This window comes from Myotis daubentonii, chromosome 14, assembly GCF_963259705.1.
Source record: "Myotis daubentonii chromosome 14, mMyoDau2.1, whole genome shotgun sequence".
NCBI lineage: Eukaryota > Metazoa > Chordata > Mammalia > Chiroptera > Vespertilionidae > Myotis > Myotis daubentonii.
In genome coordinates this window covers 14,235,094-14,257,523 of record NC_081853.1, presented here as the reverse complement: position 1 = coordinate 14,257,523, position 22,430 = coordinate 14,235,094, and the positions used below count along the sequence as shown (strand labels likewise).

At 44.2% G+C, this 22,430-nt stretch overlaps 1 protein-coding gene and 1 non-coding gene across 11 annotated transcripts in view; one reads left to right on the top strand and one right to left on the bottom strand.

The window, feature by feature from the left end:
* PXK (PX domain containing serine/threonine kinase like) overlaps positions 1 to 22,430 on the top strand; it is a 77,291-nt gene that overhangs the window by 5,526 nt on the left and 49,335 nt on the right. For all 10 annotated transcript variants that reach the window (XM_059663132.1, XM_059663133.1, XM_059663131.1 and 7 more), the window contains exons 2-3: positions 19,304 to 19,354; positions 21,704 to 21,751. In XM_059663132.1, the coding sequence (XP_059519115.1) occupies positions 19,304 to 19,354; positions 21,704 to 21,751 (99 nt within the window). The remainder of the gene's footprint in view (positions 1 to 19,303; positions 19,355 to 21,703; positions 21,752 to 22,430) is intronic.
* On the bottom strand, positions 4,509 to 4,636 carry LOC132215938 (small nucleolar RNA SNORA38). Its single transcript, XR_009448641.1, has one exon. It is a non-coding gene; the product is annotated as a small nucleolar RNA SNORA38 (small nucleolar RNA).

Here is a 22,430-nt window from a genome sequence, read left to right as displayed (position 1 = left end):
ATTCTTCTCCGAGGTTCCTCTGAATCAGGACCTATTTTCTCTGTGTTTGGTGCATTTTGTTCTCGAGAAACGAAAGATAATTTTAGTGATAGTTAGACATAACAGAAAAAATTCTAAATCTGTGGAACAGATAAGATAACATGTTAAGATCTTTACTGAAAATGGATCTCCCCTTGAACCTTTGACTTTAGAAACTGCATTCCTGCACCGTTTGCTTATTCGACAATACTCATTCATTTAACAAAAATGTAGTGAGTGCCTACGCGCCAGGCGCACGCGGGAGACATGGTGGCGAGCTAGACAGCGCCTGCTCCTGCGGAGCTTGGTTCCATCCGACTGTGAGGCCTCCCATTTTACAGAGTGTGTGCAGGCGACCAGGATCTCCATCTGTCACAACACCAATGGCTTTGAAGTTCCTCTTGTGGTTTGGTTTATTGAGCTTCAGCTTCTTAGTCAGTGACCTTTTTTAATAGTGTTTAAAATTTTATCCATACTTTACCAGAATACTGTTAACCCCAAAACATTCAAACCTGTAAAGAATGTTTATGAATTTATTTAAGCTAAACTGTTGACAAATGCCGGGAAGCAGATCCTCAACGAATTGAGATGATGCTCGGGAGGATGGAGGGTTACATCTATATTTATATATTCCAATCAAAGGAAGGGACATAGGTAGGTTACATGAAATCCATTGGTGATAGACTAGAGAGGCAGGAGAAAGCAAAGCGGGGGCGGGCGGGGGGGGCAACCCCTGGGATTGGATAAAAAGTAGAATGACGGACACATACTTAGGTGGGTGCAGGAACAATTAACAATGAAGGAATTTGTGGTATCTGTCCTGGCACGCAGGCACATTAGGTTGTGCCCCAAAGGGTCCAGAAAAAGGGAAGTTACAAGTTACCCAGGCATTTCAAGGGTATGTTATTATAGATGCAAAAAGACAGATAGGCTCAGTTAAGGTAAAGGTCGATCTTGTCAGGGAAGATAGCAGTCTAGGCAGTAACTACCCACCATAACTGCTTTTAATTAAAGTTTAATTTCAGACCATCCTTTGTGGTTACTTTAGGTCTCTGAGTTTGTAAGGCCGTCATGCAGGCCTTCCCTGAGCTTGTCAGGTTAGCGTGTGGCCCCTTTCGTCCACACTACCTATTCAAATGTGAGGCCAGTTGTCCTCAGATCCTGACATTTTAAGGCGATCCAGTGCTCAGTACCAGAATCTTTCTGGTCTTCCCTTTGGGATACTATTTGGAAGTTTTTTAGAATTCCAATTTATACTGAATACTTAAAAAGTTTATTATTATTATTATTATTATTATTATTATTATTAGATGTTTGGAAACAGCCACCCTGTGTACACAGCTTCCATATGGATTGTGGTCTTGTTCAGATGCAGACAGGATGGGAGTTAACTTGTAGCACTTCCATACATTATAATAAAATAATAATAGTTCTTTTCTGGCAAGCTAATCAATCATCTTCTCCTTGGTTATGTAATTTTCCTCACTTGTCCTTTAAACCTGGGTTGGATGCAGTCAGATGGAGTTGGAAGCATTTAGAAATTGTAAGTCATCTCTTCCTACTGAAGAAGATAATTTTTTGCAGCCAGATTTAGGGCTTGGTGATTCTTAATCCTCATATATCACCTCTTTTGAGGGTTATCACACTAGAAAGGTTTCCTGTGGTAGAAATGCAAATAAGAAGCTGGCTATAGTTACTAGTAGGAGATGTAGGATTCTGGGGCTAAAGTTTATTTTATGTGAAAGATAGTTAAATGTTTTGCTCCCTAGGGGAATCATGGAAACAGCCACCCTGTGTACACAGCTTCCACATGGATTGTGATCTTGAGATTGTCCAAAATACAGAATTTTGATTTAGGGTCTAAATGAGGCCGTTTGGAGTAAGTCATACAAACCTACTGCACGCAGGTTCTTTTTCAGGCTGCTAGAGGCTTCCAGCAGCTTCACATGAAATGAAACTCTGCCCGGCCGGCCGGCATGGCTCAGTGGTTAAGTGTCGACGTATGAACCAGGGGGTTGGGGTTTGATTCCTGGTCGGGGCACATGCCCACGTCTTGGGCTTGATCCCCAATGTGGGGCCTGCAGGAGGCAGCCAATCAATGATTCTCTCTCATCATTGATGTTTTCTCTCTCTCTCTCTCTCTCTCTCTCTCTCTCTCTCTCCCTCCCTCCCTCCCTCTCCCTCTCCCTCTCCCTCTCCCTCTCCCTTTCTCTCTGAAATCAATAAAAATGTTAAAAATAGAAAGAAAGAAAGAAAGAAATGAAGCTCCTTTACGTTCCAGCCTTTGGCATCCTGAAATGAGAGACCTGGACCCGAACATTGTTCTAGAGCTCAGAAGTGCTTAAGTGTTTGGGATGTTGTGGGAGGGAGAGCAATAGGTTTTTCTCATTGTTTTTCCTCTTACACTGGAAGCCGTCCTTGCCAGAGACTTCTTTCATGAATGACATCCACTTGGGAGGGGGACATGAAGGTGCCACTTCTTTTCAGAAGAGATAACAGGGCCCATCATTTTCAGTTTGAAATTTTTGATTAAGGAACACGGGGACAAGCACTTACGGGGTAAATACGTGGACTGCAGGAAGGGAAGCGTTTGTGCAGATGGACCATTTGTCTCCAGCTGATCTTGCTGACTACCAAATTCGTGGAAGATCTGGCTGCTTCTGGCTGAAGGTCAAGATATCGTGTTGCTTCCTGCTTACTAACTAACGGGGTGCAGTTGAGAGCAAAAGGGAATTCCATTGTCATTGTTGTCTTCAGATAATCGAGATGGCCAAGAGAGTACTCTTCTGTTTATTAACATGCTAGTTTGGGGAATTCTTCCTGGAAAGTTTTTTTTTTTTTAAACAGCTTTGTGTAATGCACATACCATTCATTTTACCCATTGAAGATAAACAACTCAATGGCTTTTAGCTTATTCACAGAATTCTGTATCTATCACCATAATCAATTTTATAACATTTTTATTACTCTGAAAAGAACCCTTGAGCCCTTTAGACTTTACCCTGGAAAGTTTTATAACATTGCAAGGTGCTAAACTTGGGATGTATTCTAAGTAAGGTCTTTAGCTCTTCAGATCTGCTCCTTTAAGGATCTTCTCAGAGGGACAGATTCTCCATAAACACATGTTTCTCAGAACCTCACTGACCTAAAACCTGCTCTCAGGCTCTGGATCCCTGTTGGGAAAATTATTAAGAACTGTAAACTTGGAGAATTACTTATTTTAGTTGGTGAGATAAGTGCATTTTAATGTGTACACAACCACAGGATACCCTACTTTATGAAAATCCTATACTTAGAATAGCAGATGAATTATGTCCTGTTGGTGTGAAAAATTGCTATAGGTTGCAGCTTGCCTGGTGCATAGGCGTGCGTGCCTAGCTGACTTGGAGTGCGGGAAGCAGGGTGCCTGAGGCCTGGCCAGGGCTCTGCCTGCTTATCAAAGCACCTCTGTCTGTGAGGTCTAAACAGGCTGCCTGCATTGCTTTGACATGGCTCATCAAAAGCAGGTCATTTCTCTCCTTAGTAATTCAGATGAGGCTTTTTTCTGGTGGTGGAGAGAGGGGATGAATGGAGTGTTGGTATGGCAGAATCCTGTATGTAAAAATTTCTAAAAACCACCTGCAGAGGTGAAAAGGAAAAGCATTGTTCGATCCAGTGCCTTTCTTTGAGCCGTCTCCTCCCCCCCACCCCCCCCCCCCGCCCCTCCCGCCATGGCAAGTGATTCCTGGGCAGGGACTCATTGCACTGTAGGCCATTGCACTTTAGCACGTACGCACAAGCACATGCACACACGCATGCAGGCACACACTTGCATGCACCCTTCCCTGTTTGCCCAAACAGAGGGAAATGAAGCCTGAATTGGGCCTGCTCACACTAGACCTTTAGTGTGAGGCCAGGGATTGGGCCAGTGTGGCAGCACCCACGGACCCAGCAGAGCACAGGGAATGGCTGGGAGGTGACTGGCACCTTCAGAATGCTGCTCCCTGGGAAAGGCACGGTGTTCTCTATAGCCCAGCTGCTTCCTTTCCCCGTGTGGACGTGTATGTACCCTGGGGTTGGACAGTTTTCTCTGTGTCTATGTCAGAAAGCCTCTAAGGGGCTGGGAACATTAGCAAGCACTTGTGAAGAGTGTCCTGTGTGCCAGGCACTGTGCTGTGTGTTACAATGAATGATGAATGAAACAGGGGGCTCACAGAGGTGGCAGACACTGATACCAAAGGTGATGGAAGGTATTGAATGCGCTGCTGGTCTGCCTGGGAGCGGTGAGTGCACTGTGGGAGCAGTGAGGGCACTGTGGGAGTAGTTCCGTCCACCCAGGACCCCCTGGGTTTAGGGAATTAGGAAAGGCTTTACAGCCTTTCAGAGGACATGTTGTAAATCCCCACTCCCCCTGTTTTTCTTTTCTTTAAAAATAAAATAAAATAAAATAAAAAAATACACACACACACACACACACACATATAGTTTGTTTGTTTGTTTTTTCTTTTTTCCTATGTGGGATGGCTGATCTTGAGCCTGCAGGGAGCAAGCTGGCTCCAGACTTCTCCAAGCCCACATTTCTTTGCTTCCAGTTCTTACATGTCCAAAGACAAAACCCAGACACACCTTTGTCGGAGGGTTTTATATATATATATATATAATTGATTTTAGAGAGGAAGGGAGAGGGAGAAACCTCAATGATGAAAGAGAATCACTGATCAGCTGCCTCCTACATGCCCCCCACTGGGGACCGAGCCCTGCAACCCAGCCTGGAATCGAACCATGACCTCCCGGTTCATAGGTCGACACTCAACAGCTGAGCCACACCAGCCAGGCCCCCTGTTTCTCTTTAACTTACAAACTCCTTTCATTGTTATACTGCTTGAACCCCTGCCCCCGCTCACCCCCAGGGAAATTATTTTAAATCTAAAAAGTATTTTATTCAGATCAGTGCATTATTAAAACTGATATTAATGTGTGGGATCTGAATTATAAGGTTTTTGAAATATTAAAGACATATGAATTGTGACAAGATGACTACAACTTAAGGCACTGGCAAAGAGCATCTCAGACAATTGGCAGAATTACCAGTTTGACGATGATTCTACTTCTCATATTTCTAACTTCTCACTAACTCCTGTTTTGCTTTTGGCATTCCTTAAGCCTGCCTTTAGTCATAGTCCATTATGGGTGTAAATGAAATCATATATGACAAAGAGCAAAGTCAATTATAAAGCTGTGTGATGGTCAAAACCATGATAAACCAACTGAATCATGACCACGCTCTTTTGATCTCCATGACCCTTCCCAGACCTCCTGAGTGCATACTTGAGGCTCTTAGTCTCAGCTAAAGGGAGAGACTATTTCTTAATCCTCACCCAAGGACATTTTTTCATTTATTTATTTATTTATTTATTTATTTATTTATTTATTTATTTATTTATGAGAGTGGAAGGGAGAGGGAGAGACTCAGAGAGGCACATCGATTGGTTGCCTCCTGCACGCATCTAACCAGGGCTGGAGATTGAGCCTGCAACCGAGATATGTGCCCTTGTCCGAAATTGAACCCGGGACCCTTCAGTCCTCAGGCCAATGCTCTGTCCACTGAGCCAAACCAGCTAAGGGCAAAGTGAGAAAATATTTAAATAATTCACTTATTGATGGATTTTTTTAAAAGTAGAAATAAAATAGAAACCTCATTGGCATTAACACATAAATCCTGAAACACCTTCCAGAGCCTCTAGTTGTCCATCATGTTCTAAACTGTTACTAACCCACCAGACACTGATTTGGGTAACCGTTTTCTCAGTTCTCAAAGTTAATTCATTACATACAGTGGAGGCCTTAGGTAGTGCGGTCCAGTGGAAACATAATGCAAATCACCTATATAATTAAAAATTTTTTAGTAGCCACATTTAAAAAGTAAAAAGAAACAGGTGAAATTAATTTCATATAACCTATTGTGTCCAAAATATTATCATTTCAACAGGTAGTCAGTCTAAAAATTATTATGTTTTATGTTCATTATGTCGTACAAAATTTTTGAAATCATGTATATTTTATAATTACAACACATCTCAATTGGAATAGTGTTCAATAGCTTTTGGCTACTATATTGGGCAGCACAGATATAGACATGAAAAATAATACTAGTATGGAAAGAGATTCATTTAATATTTTAAGTAGAAATAAAGCAAATCATAACAGTGTTTAATATGCTTACATTTAAAAAAATTTATGTTTACATCTGCAAATAAGTAGCTATAACTGTACTGTCCAGCACTGTCGTCACTAGACTACTTTAAGTTAATGAAGTTTAAAATTCGGTCCCTCAGTGGTACAAGCCAGATGTTCATAGTGGCTACATGTTGGACGTTACAGCCTTAGGTCATTCCTTCCTTCTAACCGCTGAGCTGAACCGTAGAGAGAGGCTGAGCTAGAGAGGACCTGCTAGCCCTGCCCCCAGTGGGGCTTTGTGTCCCCTGCGACCAGTCTCCTGGCTTGTAACAGGAGGGAGGCTCACTCACTGTGCAGCTGTGGTTAACTTTTAACAGGAGCATAGTGTGGAAGCAAAACAACCTACTCCAAGAGCCAGTTCCATTTTGGCACAACTGAAATGAACTGCCACTCACACTGCTGGGTACTCCATAACCCTGATGTCTCCTTGAGGCACACGCATATAAAAATGCTCCTTTCTGCTTCTTCAGAACCTGCCTGTGTTCACGTGGCTTATTTAACACGTTGAGGAGAGCATTGCATCCTTATTTGCAGCGGCTTCTATGCAGTGCCAGGTCACATTCCGCCAGGTTTACAGACAGCAGCCTGTGTAAGTGTCGTTGGAGGAGGGTTACAAAGTGCAGGGATGTTAGTCAGGAGACTAAGCCAGGCGGGGTCCTGAGAGCTTACAGCTATGTTAGGTCATTTTACACCCTCCCCCTCCCCAGGGTTCTTGTCTGCATCCGCCCCTCACTCCTCCAGCTTCTTCCTGACCTGATGGACTGGTTCTGCCTGTTCAGCTCACCTCTGCTCATCAAGCTGAGAGGGTATGTGAAGTGAAAGCATTCTGCCCAAGGCCGCAGAATGTAGGAACTGTTGTGCCCTGGGCCACAGAGGCCCATGGTGAAGTCCACTGTTATCACTTAGCAGTATACTTGTTTAAGGCATTTATGCTCTCTGAGCCTTGGAGTTCTCGTAAAAGAGAGATAGTGACACCTCCAAGCATTGCTGGGAGATGCAATAAGCTGAAGGCTAGAGTAAGTGCTCCATAAACAGTTACTACCGTGAGCTCTGAGGGGTTACAGGGCACACGGCACAGAGTCACATGGCTGGTTATGAATGGGAACTAGTGTCGCAGGAGAACACTGACATTTTTAGCTTCTGTAGAATAAGTTTATGTGTAGCTTCTCCGTGAGCCTTAGTGATGGTGACTGGTTCTACTATAAATTATTGAAACCAGTAGGGATTCCCCTCGTTTGACTTGAACTCATAATTTCGAGCTTTTTTCCCCACTAAATTTTTTTAAAGGTATTTTTATTGATTTCAGAGAGGAAGGGAGAGGGAGAGAGAGCTAGAAACATCAATGATGAAAGAGAATCATTGATTGGCTGCCTCCTGCACACTCCCTACTGGGGATCAAGCACAAAACCTGGGCATGTGCCCTTGACTGGAATCGAACCCAGGACCCTTCAGTCCGCAGGCCAGTGCTCTATCCACTGAGCCAAACCAGCTAGGGCTCCCACCAAATGGTTACCACCCCTGATGCCAGTGAAAGGGTTACTTTATTTGACTTTCATTTCCCGGTTTCCTTGTCTCCCCAGTAAAAGTGCTGATGAGTCGTAAAATGACTAAACAGTTCCCTCACCAAAGGAAGAAAGCTGATCGTTTGCATTTATCATTGATAATACACCGTGCTCTTTTTTTTGATTAATTAAATCTTTATTGTTCAGATTATTACATTTGTTCCTCTTTTTCCCCCCCCATAATTCCCCTCCACCCAGTTCCCACCCCACCCTCCTCCCTCATTCCCCACCCACTGTCCTCATCCATAGATGCACGATTTTTGTCCAGTCTCTTCCCGCATCCCCTTCACCCCTTTCTCCCCCAAGAATAGTCAGTCCACTCCCTTTCTATGCCCCTAATTCTATTATAATCACCAGTTCATTCTGTTCATCAGATTATTCACTTAATTTTCAGATTCACTTGTTGATAGATGTGTATTGGTTGTTTATAATTTGTATCTTTACGTTTTTCTTCTTCTTCCTCTTCTTAAAGGATACCTTTCAGCATTTCATATAATACTGGTTTGGTGGTGATGAACTGCTTTAGCTTTTTCTTATCTGTGAAGCTCTTTATCTGACCTTCAATTCTGAATGATAGCTTTGCTGGATAAAGTAATCTTGGTTGTAGATTCTTGGCATTCATCACTTTGAATATTTCTTGCCCTCCCTTGTAGGTAACTGACTTTCTTTCTCTTGCTGCTTTTAAGATTCTCTCTTTGTCTTTTGCTCTTGGCATTTTAATTATGATGTGTCTTGGTGTGGTCCTCTTTGGATTCCTTTTGTTTGGGGTTCTCTGCGCTTCCTGGACTTGTAAGTCTATTTCTTTGACCAGGTAGGGGAAGTTTTCTGTCATTATTTCTTCAAATAGGTTTTCAATATCTTGCCCTCTCTCTTCTTCTGGCACCCCTATAATTCTGATGTTGGTACGCTTGAAGTTGTCCCAGAGGCTCCTTACACTATCTTCATATTTTTGGATTCTTTTTTCATTTTGCTTTTCCGGTTGGGTGTTTTTTGCTTCGTATTTCAAATCGTTGACTTGATTCTTGCGATCCTTTAGTCTGCTGTTGGGAGTCTGTATAATATTCTTTATTTCAGTCAGTGTATGCTTAATTTCTAGTTGGTCCTTTATCACAACCTTGAGGGTCTCATTAGATTTCTTTTAGGTATCATTAAGTTTATCGGCAGTTTCTAGAAAATTCTTGAAAAACCTTAAAAGTGTGGTTTTGAACTCTATATCCAGTCTTTTGCTTTCCTCCATTTCTGTCATTTGTGTCCTTTTTCTTTGTCTCCGCATTTTTTATGCTTCCCTGTGTTGATAAAGTGGTTTTCTGTGCTAAGTGTCCTCTAGGGCCCAGTGGTTCAGCCTCCCCAATTACCTGAGGAGGACACTCTTGGTGCACCCCCTTGTGGTCTTTGTGCACAGTCTTGTTGTAGTTAAGCCTTGATTGTTGTAGGTATCACTGGGAGGAATTGACCTCCAGGCCAATTGGCTGTGAGAATCAGCTGTGTCTGCAGTGGGAGAACTTCTGTGCTGGAGACGCCCCTCCGGGGCAAGACTTGCTTCAATGGGGCTTTGGTGCTCACTGAGTCCTTTATGGTTCCACGGAGCTGCAAACTGGATGGTCCCACTCTGACCTCTGGGTACACTGGCTCCTGGATCTCTAGGGAGGTGCTAATCTAGCCTCTGCCTGAGGCTATCCAGCAAAAGCCTCCCTGCAGGGCTTGGGCGGGGCGGGTCCCAAGGGATCAACAGGGTGGGGCTAGCAGTTATGGCTGCTCTCAGAGGCCCAGCTTCTCAGTGTCTCTCCGAGAGAAAGCTGCCCTCGAGTTCCGACCGATGCCAGACCGTCCCGCTTCTCCCGTATGAGTCTGGGTCCCCAGAGACTTGCCCAGAACTGGAGCTCAGAGCCCTAGACTCCCTCCCGATTGAGAACGACAACCATGCCCTCAGCCGCAGCCCCCTCCGTGTGCGCCTCTGTATCTTAGTATTTTACTTCCGCACTGCACCTCCTCTGAGTCTCGGTATGCTTTTCTCTTTCCTTCTAGTTGTAGAATTTCCACTCAGCCAGCCTTCCTGTGGTTCTGGATGATGTCCGTTCCGTCTTTTAGCTGTATTTTTGAAGTGGTTGTTCAAGGCAGCAAACTCTGGTGTTTATCTATGCCGCCATCTTGGTTTTTTTCACACCGTGCTCTTACCAAGCTCAGATCGTCTCAATCCTTATCTCATCACTCAGGAACCCTTATGTTAAAGTAGTGTGCTTTATTTTTATTTTTTAAAAATATTTTTATTGATTTCGGGGCGGAAGGGAGAGGGAGAGATAGATAAAATATCAATGATGAGAGCATCATTGATTGGCTGCCTCCTGTAAGTCCCCCTCTGGGGACCAAGCCTGCATCCCAGGCATGTGCCCTGACTGGGAATTGAACAGTTGACCTCCTGATTCATAGGTTGATACTCAACTACTGAGCCATGCCGGCCAGGCTAAAGTAGCATGTTTTAAATCACATGTGTAGCAAACCAAGGAACTTTTAAAAAACTTGTTTTTCCTGATTAGAAAAATAATATATGCTCGTTGAGGATGTCCTGAAAAATATAGAAAAATTAGCTAAGAGAATTTAAGCAACACATAATTTTTATCTCCAGAGACAACAACTGTTACCATTTGGTGTAATTCCCTCTTCCTGTCAAAGTTATCACAGAATTTTTTATCCTTTTTATTATATTTAACATTATAGCATAACACCTTTTCCCATATAATAAAAAAATACTTTAAAACACCTTTTTAAAGGCTTGCATATTCTTCCACTAAATGGATAAACCATAAGTAACTTACAGTTTCTCTGGTGTTGATGCCCAGGTTATTTGAGGGGCAGGCTTTTTAATGAGCCCTCTTTGAAAGTGGTGTAGAAGCTGGGACAGTAGAGGCTGGAGTGTGGCACTCCCTGTTAGAAGTCAGAGACTGATGAAATGGATTCCCATGTTCAGAGGTAATGGCTGCTTTTTGTTATTCCTCGGCGCTCCTCGCAGCGCTGCTGCTGTCCCCTGTGCTTGCTGATTAAAGCCGCGATGCATTCCCTGCAGACACCTTGTGTTTGCTGATTTCTTAGCGGAGACGTTACAGAGCTGGCCTTTGTGCCGGTGCTCTAAATACACGATCTCATCCGACAGCCCCCACAACCCTGCTGGAAGGTATGATTTTGTAGATGAATAAACTGACGCTCAGAGAAGTGAGGTCACAAAAGCTACTACGTGCCAGTTACCATCAGGTCTCTGTAAATGGGGAGCTGGTGCCCTTTCCCCTGGGGACTTGGGGGATGGTATGGGGAGAGGGGCACATTGTGGGTGATCGGCACACAGTGGCCAGCTGCTCCTCCAAGCTCCTGGTGGCCTGTCTTTGGGGCAGTGGCAAATGGGGGTGGGTAGGGAGGAGGCCCCAGGAGAGGTGCACTTCAGTCCTGGCAGGTACCGGGGCTGGTGCCAGCTGAGGGCACTAGGGAAGGGGAGGTGGCCACCTGAGCTGCCAGAGCCCACAGAAAAATCATTCTCTCCAACCAGATTGGAGTTTGCGTGTTTGACTGTCTTTTTTGGCAGTCACACAATGTGGTGAGTGGTTCACTGTGTCTGTTTCTACACTTTTAGGGTGTTGGCGCAAGGGATGGGAGGATTATTGAACTGGTGAAGATTACATTTCATTTTTAATTACTATTTAATTGAACCTCATATTGTTGAAGGTTTTTCTTTTATTGCTTGGTTGTAAGATGGAATACTGGGTCCCCATCTTACAAATTATGTAATCTGCTTTGGTGTCATTTAAAGGTCATTGTACTGTAGAATGCTACAGGAACTGCTCTTGAAAGTGCTGTATCCATTCTGTAGCCATGTCTGAGGTGAGGAGAATTTGTGATGCTGCCTTGCAGTATTTCTCTCGCCGGAACATGGGCTGTCTTTGAAGTCGTTGTGGAGACTAGCCCCCCTCTGGCAGGGCAGGAGCCTGTCCCACAGAGAAGAGCATTGACTTCAAAAGGCCGGAAGAAGGGAGAGGACTGAGCCACAGGGGATAGGGCCCTGCATTGCCCTGCAGGAATCAAAGCGTGCTTGTGCTGTGTTCCTTGTCCCTTCTGTGAGCACAGACTAGAAACTGGAGAATTTGTTTTTGCATAAACTTAAAGCATACGGTTCTATGATCCCAACAGTTAGATTTCAAATGAAATTTATTTTAGTCAAAAAGGAGATGCACTTGGCTTCCCTCCCCTGCCACAATGCAGGTCAAGATAATGGTGATTCTTCAGATGCTTTTAATATCCTCAATGTTTTCTTTGGTTTTGGGAGGGCAGGTTTGGCACATTATTGGACTGAACAGCAATTAAAGTTAAGCATAGGTACGTTTCAGCACTGAGAACCTGCAGATAAGACAATGATAAATACTGAATATTTAGCAGATCAAAGAGTAATCATGAATTCTAAGTGAGATATTAAGGACCGTAAGCAGCCAGGCAGGTGGCCAGTGAGCTGAGCACAAGTCCTGCAACTGAGAACTTCTTAGAAACCTTGCTGTCCTTCAGGGTGAGGCTGCCCACTGCAGTTGTGCTGTGTGACTCTGTGGGTTTGAATATTGATTTAGTCTGAGGGCTTGGGCGATCACTGGAGATTTTCTTGAGAGTGCTATTTGACCTGGATGGCGGCGCACATGGAAAAGGGCATTATGCTTCCTCGTTGCCAGAGGTGCAAGCCATCCGTCAACAAATATTCATCAGTGAGTGTTTGTCATGCTTCTGCGATTGGCCTGACCTTGTGCTGGTTGCTATTTGGAATACAAAGAAATGTGTGATTCCCGCCCATGAAGAACTTAATCCAGTTGGAGAGATTCCCAAACACAGACAGACATGGGGCAAAAATAGCAGTAACATGATGAAAAGGTTGGACTAAGTCTTGAATAGGCAGAACAGCAAAGCAAGGATATTAAGAGTGTTTAGATACAAAAGGTCTGACTGGGTAGAGGAGGGTTTAAGTACAAAGAAAGAGCTAGAATAGTCCAGTGGTAGAAAGGGTCAGGTGGTCGAAGCACATGGAAGCTAGGCCAGGGCGTGTGGGTTCTATCCTGTGGCCGTGGGGTAGCATATAGTGTGGGCTGTCCAGCAGGGTCACTCATGCTCAGCGTTCTTTGCGGGGCTTTTGGAGGAGGAAGCCTGTTGGGAGGGAACCCAGAGGAGCGGGATAGTTAGTGGGCGCTGGAGACAGACCTCTGGCCCCGATCTAGCACTGGCACTCTCTAATCAAGGCCCCCGTCCTCTCACAGACTCATGTCCCAGCTGTAAATGAGGGAGCGGCTCTTCCGGGCTCACCTACAGGGCCATTGACAGGTGGTGAGTGGTGTCTGTGGAAGCCACCACTACAGGGCCCTTGAGGGCTTGGGATGGGGACCCCCTGTGCCCAAGAAGACAGGAGAGCGGAGTGCTCCTGAGGAGCGGGAGGTGGGGGCTGCAGGAGACTGAGCGTTGGTGGGTTTGGTGGGTGCTGGTTCACTTGTTTCCTTCCTCTCTTGAGAAGGCTTTTATTTTTGTAGCGTGAAGCTGCTTCCTATTCAGGAGGTTTTAGAACCATGATTCTCACCCCTGGCAGCACAGTAGACGCACCTGGGGAAGTTTTAAGTCCTACTAATGCCTGTGCCTCAGCCCAGGCAAATTAAATCAGAATCTCGGACAGTAGGGTATTAGTAGGTTTCTTTTAAAAAAATTCTCTAGGTGCCCTGGCCGGGTGCTCAGTGGGTTGGGGCATTATCTGGTACACCAAAAGGTTGTGATTTAATTCCCGTCTAGGGCACATACCTGGAGGCAACCAGTTGATGTTTCTCACATCGATTTTTTTCTCTCTCTCCCCCTCTCCCTTCCTCTCTCTCTAAAAAGCAGTGAGCCCTAGAGGGCTTGGCTCAGTGGATAGAGCATCAGCCTGTGGACTGAAGGGTCCTGGGGTCGATTCCAGTCAAGGGCACATACCCAGGTTGCAGGCTCGATCCCCAGTAGGGGGTGTGCAGGAGGCAGCCGATCCGTGATTCTCTCTCATCATGAATGTTTCTATCTCTCTCTCCCTCTCCCTTCCTCTCTGAAATAAACAAAATTTATCTTTATATCTATATATAGCAATAAAATAAGATAAAAACATTAAAAACATTTTTTAAGTTCTCTTTGGTGATTCTAGAATGCAGCTGAGTTGAGAGCCTGTGCTTTAGAGATAGACATGTGGAAACACTGACAGGTTCTGTGTAACATCCCTCCGAAGAGCTTCCTCGTCTTTCTGTACTTTGAGTCTCAGGGTAAATCCAATCGCTGTGCCAAAAGGGAAGAGAGAAAATTATGTGGGTTAGAGAAGAATTACGTGGGTTAGGCTGGCTTGAAGGTTTGCTTAAGTTTTGGCTTTAGTTCTTTTAACACATTTCTTTCAAAGTGGTCTGTGTTTGTAGCCTCACTAAAGTAATTTGGAGCCAGACAGATTCAAAATAAATTTTCTTCCGTGATTTTCCTAAAATCTCACCAAACTGAGGCAGCTTTACATACCAGCTACTGTGTAGTGAAATCTTAAATATCTTTTTTGGAAACTCAGGAGACACAAAATGCCAATAAGGACGCTTACTTGGAAAATGGCTTATGTTGGGAGCATTAATCAATGGTGTGGCAATGACAGCTCTACCCCCAGGGTCTCGGGCTAAGAGTCCATAGGTCTACACCATTGGGGGTGAACCACCTGAATTCCACAGGCTAGTGAGGACCCCCATCTTCATGGGCACGGGGCTGCCAGCCATGACTGGCAGGTTGGATGGTCTTAGAGCCAGCAAGTTGGGTTCCAGTGCCCAGTCAGCTGCTTCCTAGCTGTGTGACCTTGGAGAGCTCACTTTCCCTTGCTGAGCTGAGAGAGCTGAGAGCGCCTGCCATCTAGGCAGCTGTGAGAATTGAATGAGGACTATTGAGTAAGGAGCTTACTAACATTCCTGGCACAAAATCAGTGCTCACTTTCCATGAATTCTTTTACTGAAGTCAGAAATCACATGGCCTGGTGCCTTTCCAGTCTGAAGAACTCAGCACCAGACCACACTGACTTGCCAAAATGCCCACATGCTAGGGCTTGACAAGCAGCCACCCTGCCCCTCCAAGATAAGGGTGTGGTGTCCTGAGGAGGAGCAGGAAGAATGCCCTTTGGGGAAGTGGCAACAGATGGCACAGTTTGGGGGCATAGGTCTGTGTGACTCAGGGCTGCCCTGCAGGGCTCTTTGCCCCCCTTCTATGCCTGATGGGCCTCCGTGTTCTGCACACACAGGCTCTGTTCCACAGCAGAGGTGGCGAAGCTGGGAGTGATTCACTGGAGGATTCTGGCTGCTGACTCCAGCTCCGGAGGTGGAGGCCAGGCTTCCAATGGAGGGTTTCTGCTGGTCTCCAGGGCACTCTTCTCTCTGCGTTAATGAGAACTGCGGCCTGGTTGTAAGCATTAGACAGCCATACTATGTTTTTCAGTTTATAGCATTGGAGATTTGAGGTGAAAGTGTTGTGGGTTTTTTTGGTTTTTGGTCAGGCTGGATGGTGGAATCAAACAAACTAAAATAATTCAAATGTTTTATAGTTCAGGAAGAACTTGCTCCACTGAAGTGGAATAAACTATTTCTGAACAACATCACCTTATCTTATTTCCTATTGTCTTTCTGTATCTGTAACCACATGGCAGATGGCATGGGGTGGAGGGTGGGGACTACACTGAGCCTCAATCTTTTTGCTGTTGTTGTTAATTCTCACCGGAGGATATTTCCCCATTGATTTTTAGAGAGAGTGGAAGGAGGTGGGGGGAGGAAGGAGCTGGGGAGGGAGGAGAGAGAGAGAGAGAGAGAGAGAGAGATGAGAGAGAGAGAGAGAGAGAGAGAGAGAGAGAGAGAGAGAGAGAGAGAGAGATGAGAGAGACACATTGATGGGGTGCCTCCTTCACACACCTTGACCTGGCCAGGATAGAACCTGAAATCCAGGTATGTGCCTTTGATCCAGAATTGAACTCAAGACCCTTTGGTGCACGATGCTCTAACCACTAAACCATGCTGCCCAGGGCTGGAGCCTCATTCTTTTTGTTTGTTTGTTTGTTAATTCTCACCTGAGGACACTTTTCTTTTCTTTTTTTTTTTTTGAGTTTTTTTTGTTGTTGTTGTTTTGTTTTATATATTTTATTTTATTTTACAGAGAGGAAGGGAGAGAGATAGTTAGAAACATCGATGAGAGAGAAACATCGATCAGCTGCCTCCTGCACATCTCCCACTGGGGCTATGCCCACAACCCAGGTACATGCCCTTGACCGGAATCGAACCCGGGACCCTTCAGTCCGCAGGCCGACGCTCTATCCACTGAGCCAAACCAGTTTCAGCCTGAGGACACTTTTCTATTGATTTTTTAGAGAGAGTGGAAGGAAGAGGGAGAGACGGGGAGAGAGAAACATCAATGTGAGAGACACATCAATTGGCTGCCTCCCACACACACCCTGACAGGGCCGGGGATTGAGCCTGCAACGGAAGTTATTGCCCTTGACCCGAATCAGTGCTGGGACCCTTCAGGGCTGATGCTCTATCCACTGAGCTAAACTGGCCAGGGCTGGAGCCTCATTCATAATGTGTCTTTGCAGGAGAACACAGTGGGTGGTGCTTTGAGGCACTGGTAACTGAGTATACCTTCTAAGTGGATGTGCACATCTTACAAATGCTTTTGTGTACATTCAGTTACCAGCGCCTCAAAGCACCACCCATTGTGGTTGGCTGTGGCCAAGGGCAGAGGGCGATAGAAGTGACCCCCTCCAGCACCCCGCATCCCAAGCCTCCATGGACCAGGATAACTCGGGTACTCAATGCTCCTGAACCCGAGTCTCTCCACCTCTGCACTGTTGACATTTGGGCCAGAACTCCTCTGCTGTAGGGGCTGTCCTATGCTTTGTAGGTATTAGCAGCATTCCTGGTCTCTGTCGACTAGATTCCAGTAGCAACCCTCTCCCCTTCCCTGTGACAATCAGAGATGTCTCCAAACACTGCCCGTTGTCCTCTGGGGGCACAGTCACCCTTTTTGGAGAACACTGGCCTAAACATAGAGTGTGTTGGCAGGAACATTAGTTAATGTGTCATTTTGGGATATTACAGTCCGACATCAACACCCAGCCGGGCCCTATCTTGTAGCTACTGCTTCCCTCCGGCCAAAGGCTTTTCCCGAACATTATCGTGTGCCATTTTATAGCCAAGTTTAAAAGAAAAATCTAAACTATGTGTCTACCAGGTACACACGGAGCAATGGTCGACTAGACCTTTCTTGTTTAGCGTTAATCCCCAGCATGAGCCAAGCACAGGGATTGGAACATGATAGGTGCTGGTTGATGTTTGCAATGGCAGTAACATCTTCGTAAAACACAGGTGCAAACTTTAAACTTCCTCTCTGGTAAATTATAGTGAAGCAATGGATGCTCCAAATGATTTTTGAGAATTAACATTTCCCTCCAACTTTAGACATCAGAAAAACGTGTCTACGGGATCAGTCCATTAGCTTTGAAATTTTCTCAGAACTGTCTTACTGGCAAATTTTCTGGGCTTTTACATTCTGATAGTAGAGCTGAAATTAGCACATATAATTGAGTGATTCTAAGCTTTCATTCATACACACACACACACACACACACACACACACACACACAGACAATAGTGCATCGAAAGTCTGGGGAAGGGGCGGGAGCCAGGTGGAGGGGGCCAATGGGGGGAAAAAGGGAACATCTGTAATACTCTCAACAATAAAGATAAATTAAAACAAACAAAAAATAGAAAGTCACAGAGGTAGAAGAAATGGGCTTAGGAAACAAGTTACAGAGGCATGTAACCTACTACTCCATTGCCTTAACTCTTGGCAACCACTGATCTGTTCTCCATATCTATAATTTTGTCATTTCATGAATGTTATATAAATGAAATCATAGACAGATGCATCTCAACTTATGATGAGGTTACATCCTGATAAACCCATCCTAAGTTGAAAATATCGGAAGTTGAAAATGCCTCTAATACATGTAACCTCATAGCTTCGCCTAGCCTACCTTAAACATGCTCAAACATGATATTCAAAAACCGCTGGCAATGCAGTACACTATGCAGGGGTGTGCAAACTTTTTGACTCGAGGGCCACAATGGGTTCTTAAACTGGACCGGAGGGCCGGAACAAAAGCATGGAGTGTTTGTGTGAACTAATACATGTTAACACTGCTGCTGGTGAAGGAGCGGAGGGGAGAGCAAGAGAACCCTCCGCTCTTCCGGCTCCGCGGGCCGGATAGAACAGCCCAACGGGCAGGATCTGGCCTGCGGGCCGTAGTTTGCCCACGGCTGCATAGTATCTGATTTACCCTGTGATCCTGGGGCTGACTGGGAGCTCACTACCGCTGACCAGCATCATGAGAAAGTATCACATGCATATTGCTAGCCCAGATAAAGATAAAAATTTATAGTTTGAAGTAGGGTTTCTACTGAGTGCTTATCGCTTTTACACCATTGTAAAGTAGTAAGAAAAATCATAAATTTGAGACCACCTGTAGCTTATAATCTTTTGGAATTAGCTTTTTTCACTCAGCATAATTCTCTGGAGATTCATCAAGATGTTGCATGTGTTCATAGTTTATTTCTTTTTGTTGCTGAGTAGTATTCCATGCTTTGGATGCAGCAAGGTTTAACCATTCACCTGTTAAAGGACATCTGGTTTGTTTCTACTTTTGGGCTCTTAAAATGAAGCTGCTATGAACATTCATGTACAAGTTTTGGTATGAATGTAAATTTTCGTTTCGCTGGGCTAAATGCCGGGGGATGCAATTGTTGTGTTGTATGATAGTTGCATGTTTAATTTTTTAGGAAATTGCCAAACTATGTTCATAGTGGCTGTACTATTTTACATTTGCATAGACAATATATGAGTGATCCAGTTTCTCTATGTCCTAGCCAGCATTTGGTGTTATTATTTTTTGTTTCAGCCATTCTGATAGGTGTAAAATGATATCTCATTGTGATCTTAATTTGCATTTGCTTGACAATTAGTAATCTTTAATATATTTTCATGTGTTTATTTGCCCTCTGTATATCCTCTGGAAAATAATGTATATTCTGTTGTTGGATGGCGTCTTCTAAAATGCTAAGTCAGCTGTCGGTTGATGGTATTGTTGAGTTCCTCTGTATTTTTACTAGTCTTTAGTTGTTCTATCAATTGCTGAGAGGGGGGTGTTGACATCTCCAACTATAATCGTGGATTTGTCAGTTTCTTCTTTCATTTCTCTTAGTTTTTGCTTCACATATTTTGCATCTCTGGTGTTTGGTGCATACACATTTAAAATTGCCATGTCTTGCTGGTAGATTACCCTTTTATCTTTTATAATGTCCCTGTCTGTCTCTAGTAATTTTCTTTGAAGTCTATCTGATATTATCACTTATTTTTGATCTTCTGATTTGGATGTCTTATAAATGAGGCTCTTTTTTTTTTTTTTTTTTTTTTAGGAGTATATCATTCGGGTTCAAAGAGGAATTTCTGTAGAAAACAGCTGGCAGGTAAGCATTTGTGTGTGTGTGTGTGTGTGTGTGTGTGTGTGTGTGTGTGTGTGATTAGAAAAGTGTTTTAAACTTTTCAACAAAATTCTGACTGTGGCATCTAAAAATCTGGAAAAATGGAAACACGCATAAATATAAATCATATTTCTTTTAGATATAAATCTTTAGCTTAAAAAAATCTTTGTTATTGAAAGTATTACATATGTCCCCTTTTCCCCCCAGTGACTCCCTCCAGCCTGCCCCTGGATCTTTAGCTTTTAGCTGTATATTATAAAAGGCTTTTCTATTGCCAGTTATTTGGTTTAGTTTGTATATGATATTACTATGGAGAGTGTCTAGGACTTTGTTCTCTGGCTAGACCCAAAGTAGGATAGGCAAGTTACTTGTTTTGTTCCTAGTAGTTAAAACCTCATCCTGCAGCCTTGGTTTGGGTGGGGAAGTCAGGGTTTAATCCACCAGCTGGGCAGGTGAGACAGTGCCCTGGACATTATACAGTTTGGACACTGCATTTCATGGACTCCTGAGTTCACTCATGGGCAATTTCTAGTGCTGGTTCCCTCATGGTGTGGCTCTGTTTTCCTCAGTGGTGGCCTCAGAGAGAGAACTTCTTGCGTAGATCTAGAGGTCTTTCCGGTTGACTTGCAGAGGGTGGCTGAATTCTGTGTGGAGGCCATTTCTTCCCATCTTACCTTGTCCTTCACAGCCCAGCTTGACTCTTACCTCTGTTAAAGAACGCAATTCAACAGAGTAAATTCGAAGTCCTTATTGGCTTTATTAAGTGGTTTGTGAACTGGGCAGCATCCCATCTAGCAACTAGAGAGGTGCTCCGATGAGATGTACAAAATAGGAGGTTCTTATAGGCACAAGGTGGCCGGGACTAAGTTAAAAGAATGGATTATTTCAGGCAAGGACACCTTTTCTTAGGCGAAGGCTGGGTCTTATCAGGCGGATTACCTCACCAATGTCGATCAGGCAGTTCCAGACCGAGTGATTTAAAATTCCACTCCTGGGCCCTGGCTCAGTTGGTTGTGTTGTCCCATACGCCAAGGTCATGGGTTTGATTCCCTAGACCTACTGAATTAAATTCTGGGTGGTAGGGTCCTAGGTGACCTCCAGGTAATTCTTCTGCATGTTAACATTTGAGACTCATCAGCAATGGTTGAAATCAAACTATTCAACAGTAAAATAATTTCTTTCCCAGAGTCTGAAGAGCTAGTAGAATTTGGTGATGGCCTAATCCAGCAATTTTCAACCGGTGTGCCACAAGAAATTTTAAAACATGCTATACCTGACTATTTAGTCAGGGGCACTAACTTATTTTTATTTTATTGATTTTATATATTTATTATTATTATTATTATTATTATTTTTAGGGGCACTGATTCTGACAACAGTCAATACAGCAATAGCCATCTGGTGTGAATGAATCAATCTTACACCTTTTTTTTTTTTGTCAGATCGGCAAAATATATATTTTTTGCCGCAAAAATTTAGTAATTAGTTTATGTGTGCCATGAGATGAGAAAAGAATATCACTGGCCTAATCAATGGCATTGGCATAACTAAGAAAGACAGTATAGACAATGGAAGCTGGACTGTCTGCTCACAGGGGACTGGGAACCTGGGAGAGGTGTGGGCTGTGGGCTCACTGCCTGCAGGTGTGGACCAGTCTCCAGCGTGGTGGGGTCTTAATTGGGGGATGTTTTATTCAGCCAAAGATGAAATGGCTTCAAAACTGTCCACCTCCTTAATTTTGATTTTATGTTCAGTAAAACTTTTTCTTTTTTTGGTAAATCATTAAGTCATCTTTCTAGGTGCCTGGTTAATAAGAAAGATATTTAAATGGTGATTTGTGCCCTGACCAGTTTGGCTCAGTGGATAGAGCGTCGGCCTGCGGACTGAGGGGTCCCAGGTTCGATTCCAGTCAAGGGCATGTACCTTGTTGAGGGCACATCCCCAGTGGGAGTGTGCAGGAGGCAGCTGATCGCTGTTTCTCTCTCATCAGTGTTTCTAACTCTCTAGCCTTCTCCCTTCCACTCTGTAAAAAATCAATAAAACATTAAAAATAATAAAAAAAGGAAATAAATGGTGATTTGCCCTGAAAAGATACATCCTTGCTGTCTCTTATCTGTTGGCATCCTGTTGCGTCTTATGAGTTTGGCTGGCAGTATCCCATGGCCCAGCCGGCTCGGGCACACTGCTAGGCCTGTTTTCTGGGCCTGTCAAGTTAAGCAAGTTAAGGACCTTAGTGCCAGTGCCCAGGCTCTAGGATGCCAATAAATACTAAATAAGAAAATGAAAAGAGATGGTCTTTGCTGAATTAAAACGCCACTGTCTTGTCTCTTACAGATTATTAGGAGATACAGTGATTTTGATTTGCTGAACAACAGCCTGCAGGTAAGTCTTTTAAAACACTAAAGACACACATTGCTTTCTTGAGATGTCTTAGAAACCAGTTGGAAATGGCAATTTCGGGAACAAGAAATTAGCAGGTTTCCCTGGCCAATGGAACAGATGTTGTGTGGCTTTAAAAATGAACTTTTGGGAACAAACGTGATTTACAATAGCGACCCTGTGACTGCGTACCTTTGGGCCACACTGCACCCTTTACCACAGCGATGGGAAATGAGTTACCTCCTTTTCTCAGGGCTGGGAGCATTAAATGGATTGCTAGAGTTGTTCTCTTAGAGATGGAGCTGGAACTCCCTCAGATGCTTTCTCTATACCGGGCTGCATGGTCAGCATTGCAGGTCAACGCTCAGTACTAACTAGAGACTTTTTCGGTGTAACTTTTCCTCTTAAATCCATAGTTCTAAATCCCTTTGATGTAAATGTCCCTAACTTGGTGGCCGTAATGGAAAGAGAGATGAGCTGCAAAGTCTTTGGAAACACAGTCAGTGCTGGTCCTGGAGGGGCTTTAGTGCGAAGGGTAATAGTGGCAATTCCACCATGTCTCCTCCTGGCAGATTGGTCTTCACGGGCCGTGGGTTACTGAACACCACTGGGCTGTGTCGTAGCTCAGATTGGACTGGTTGCACAAAACCCTTTAAACCTGAGCCAGGGCGCTTGGCTTCTT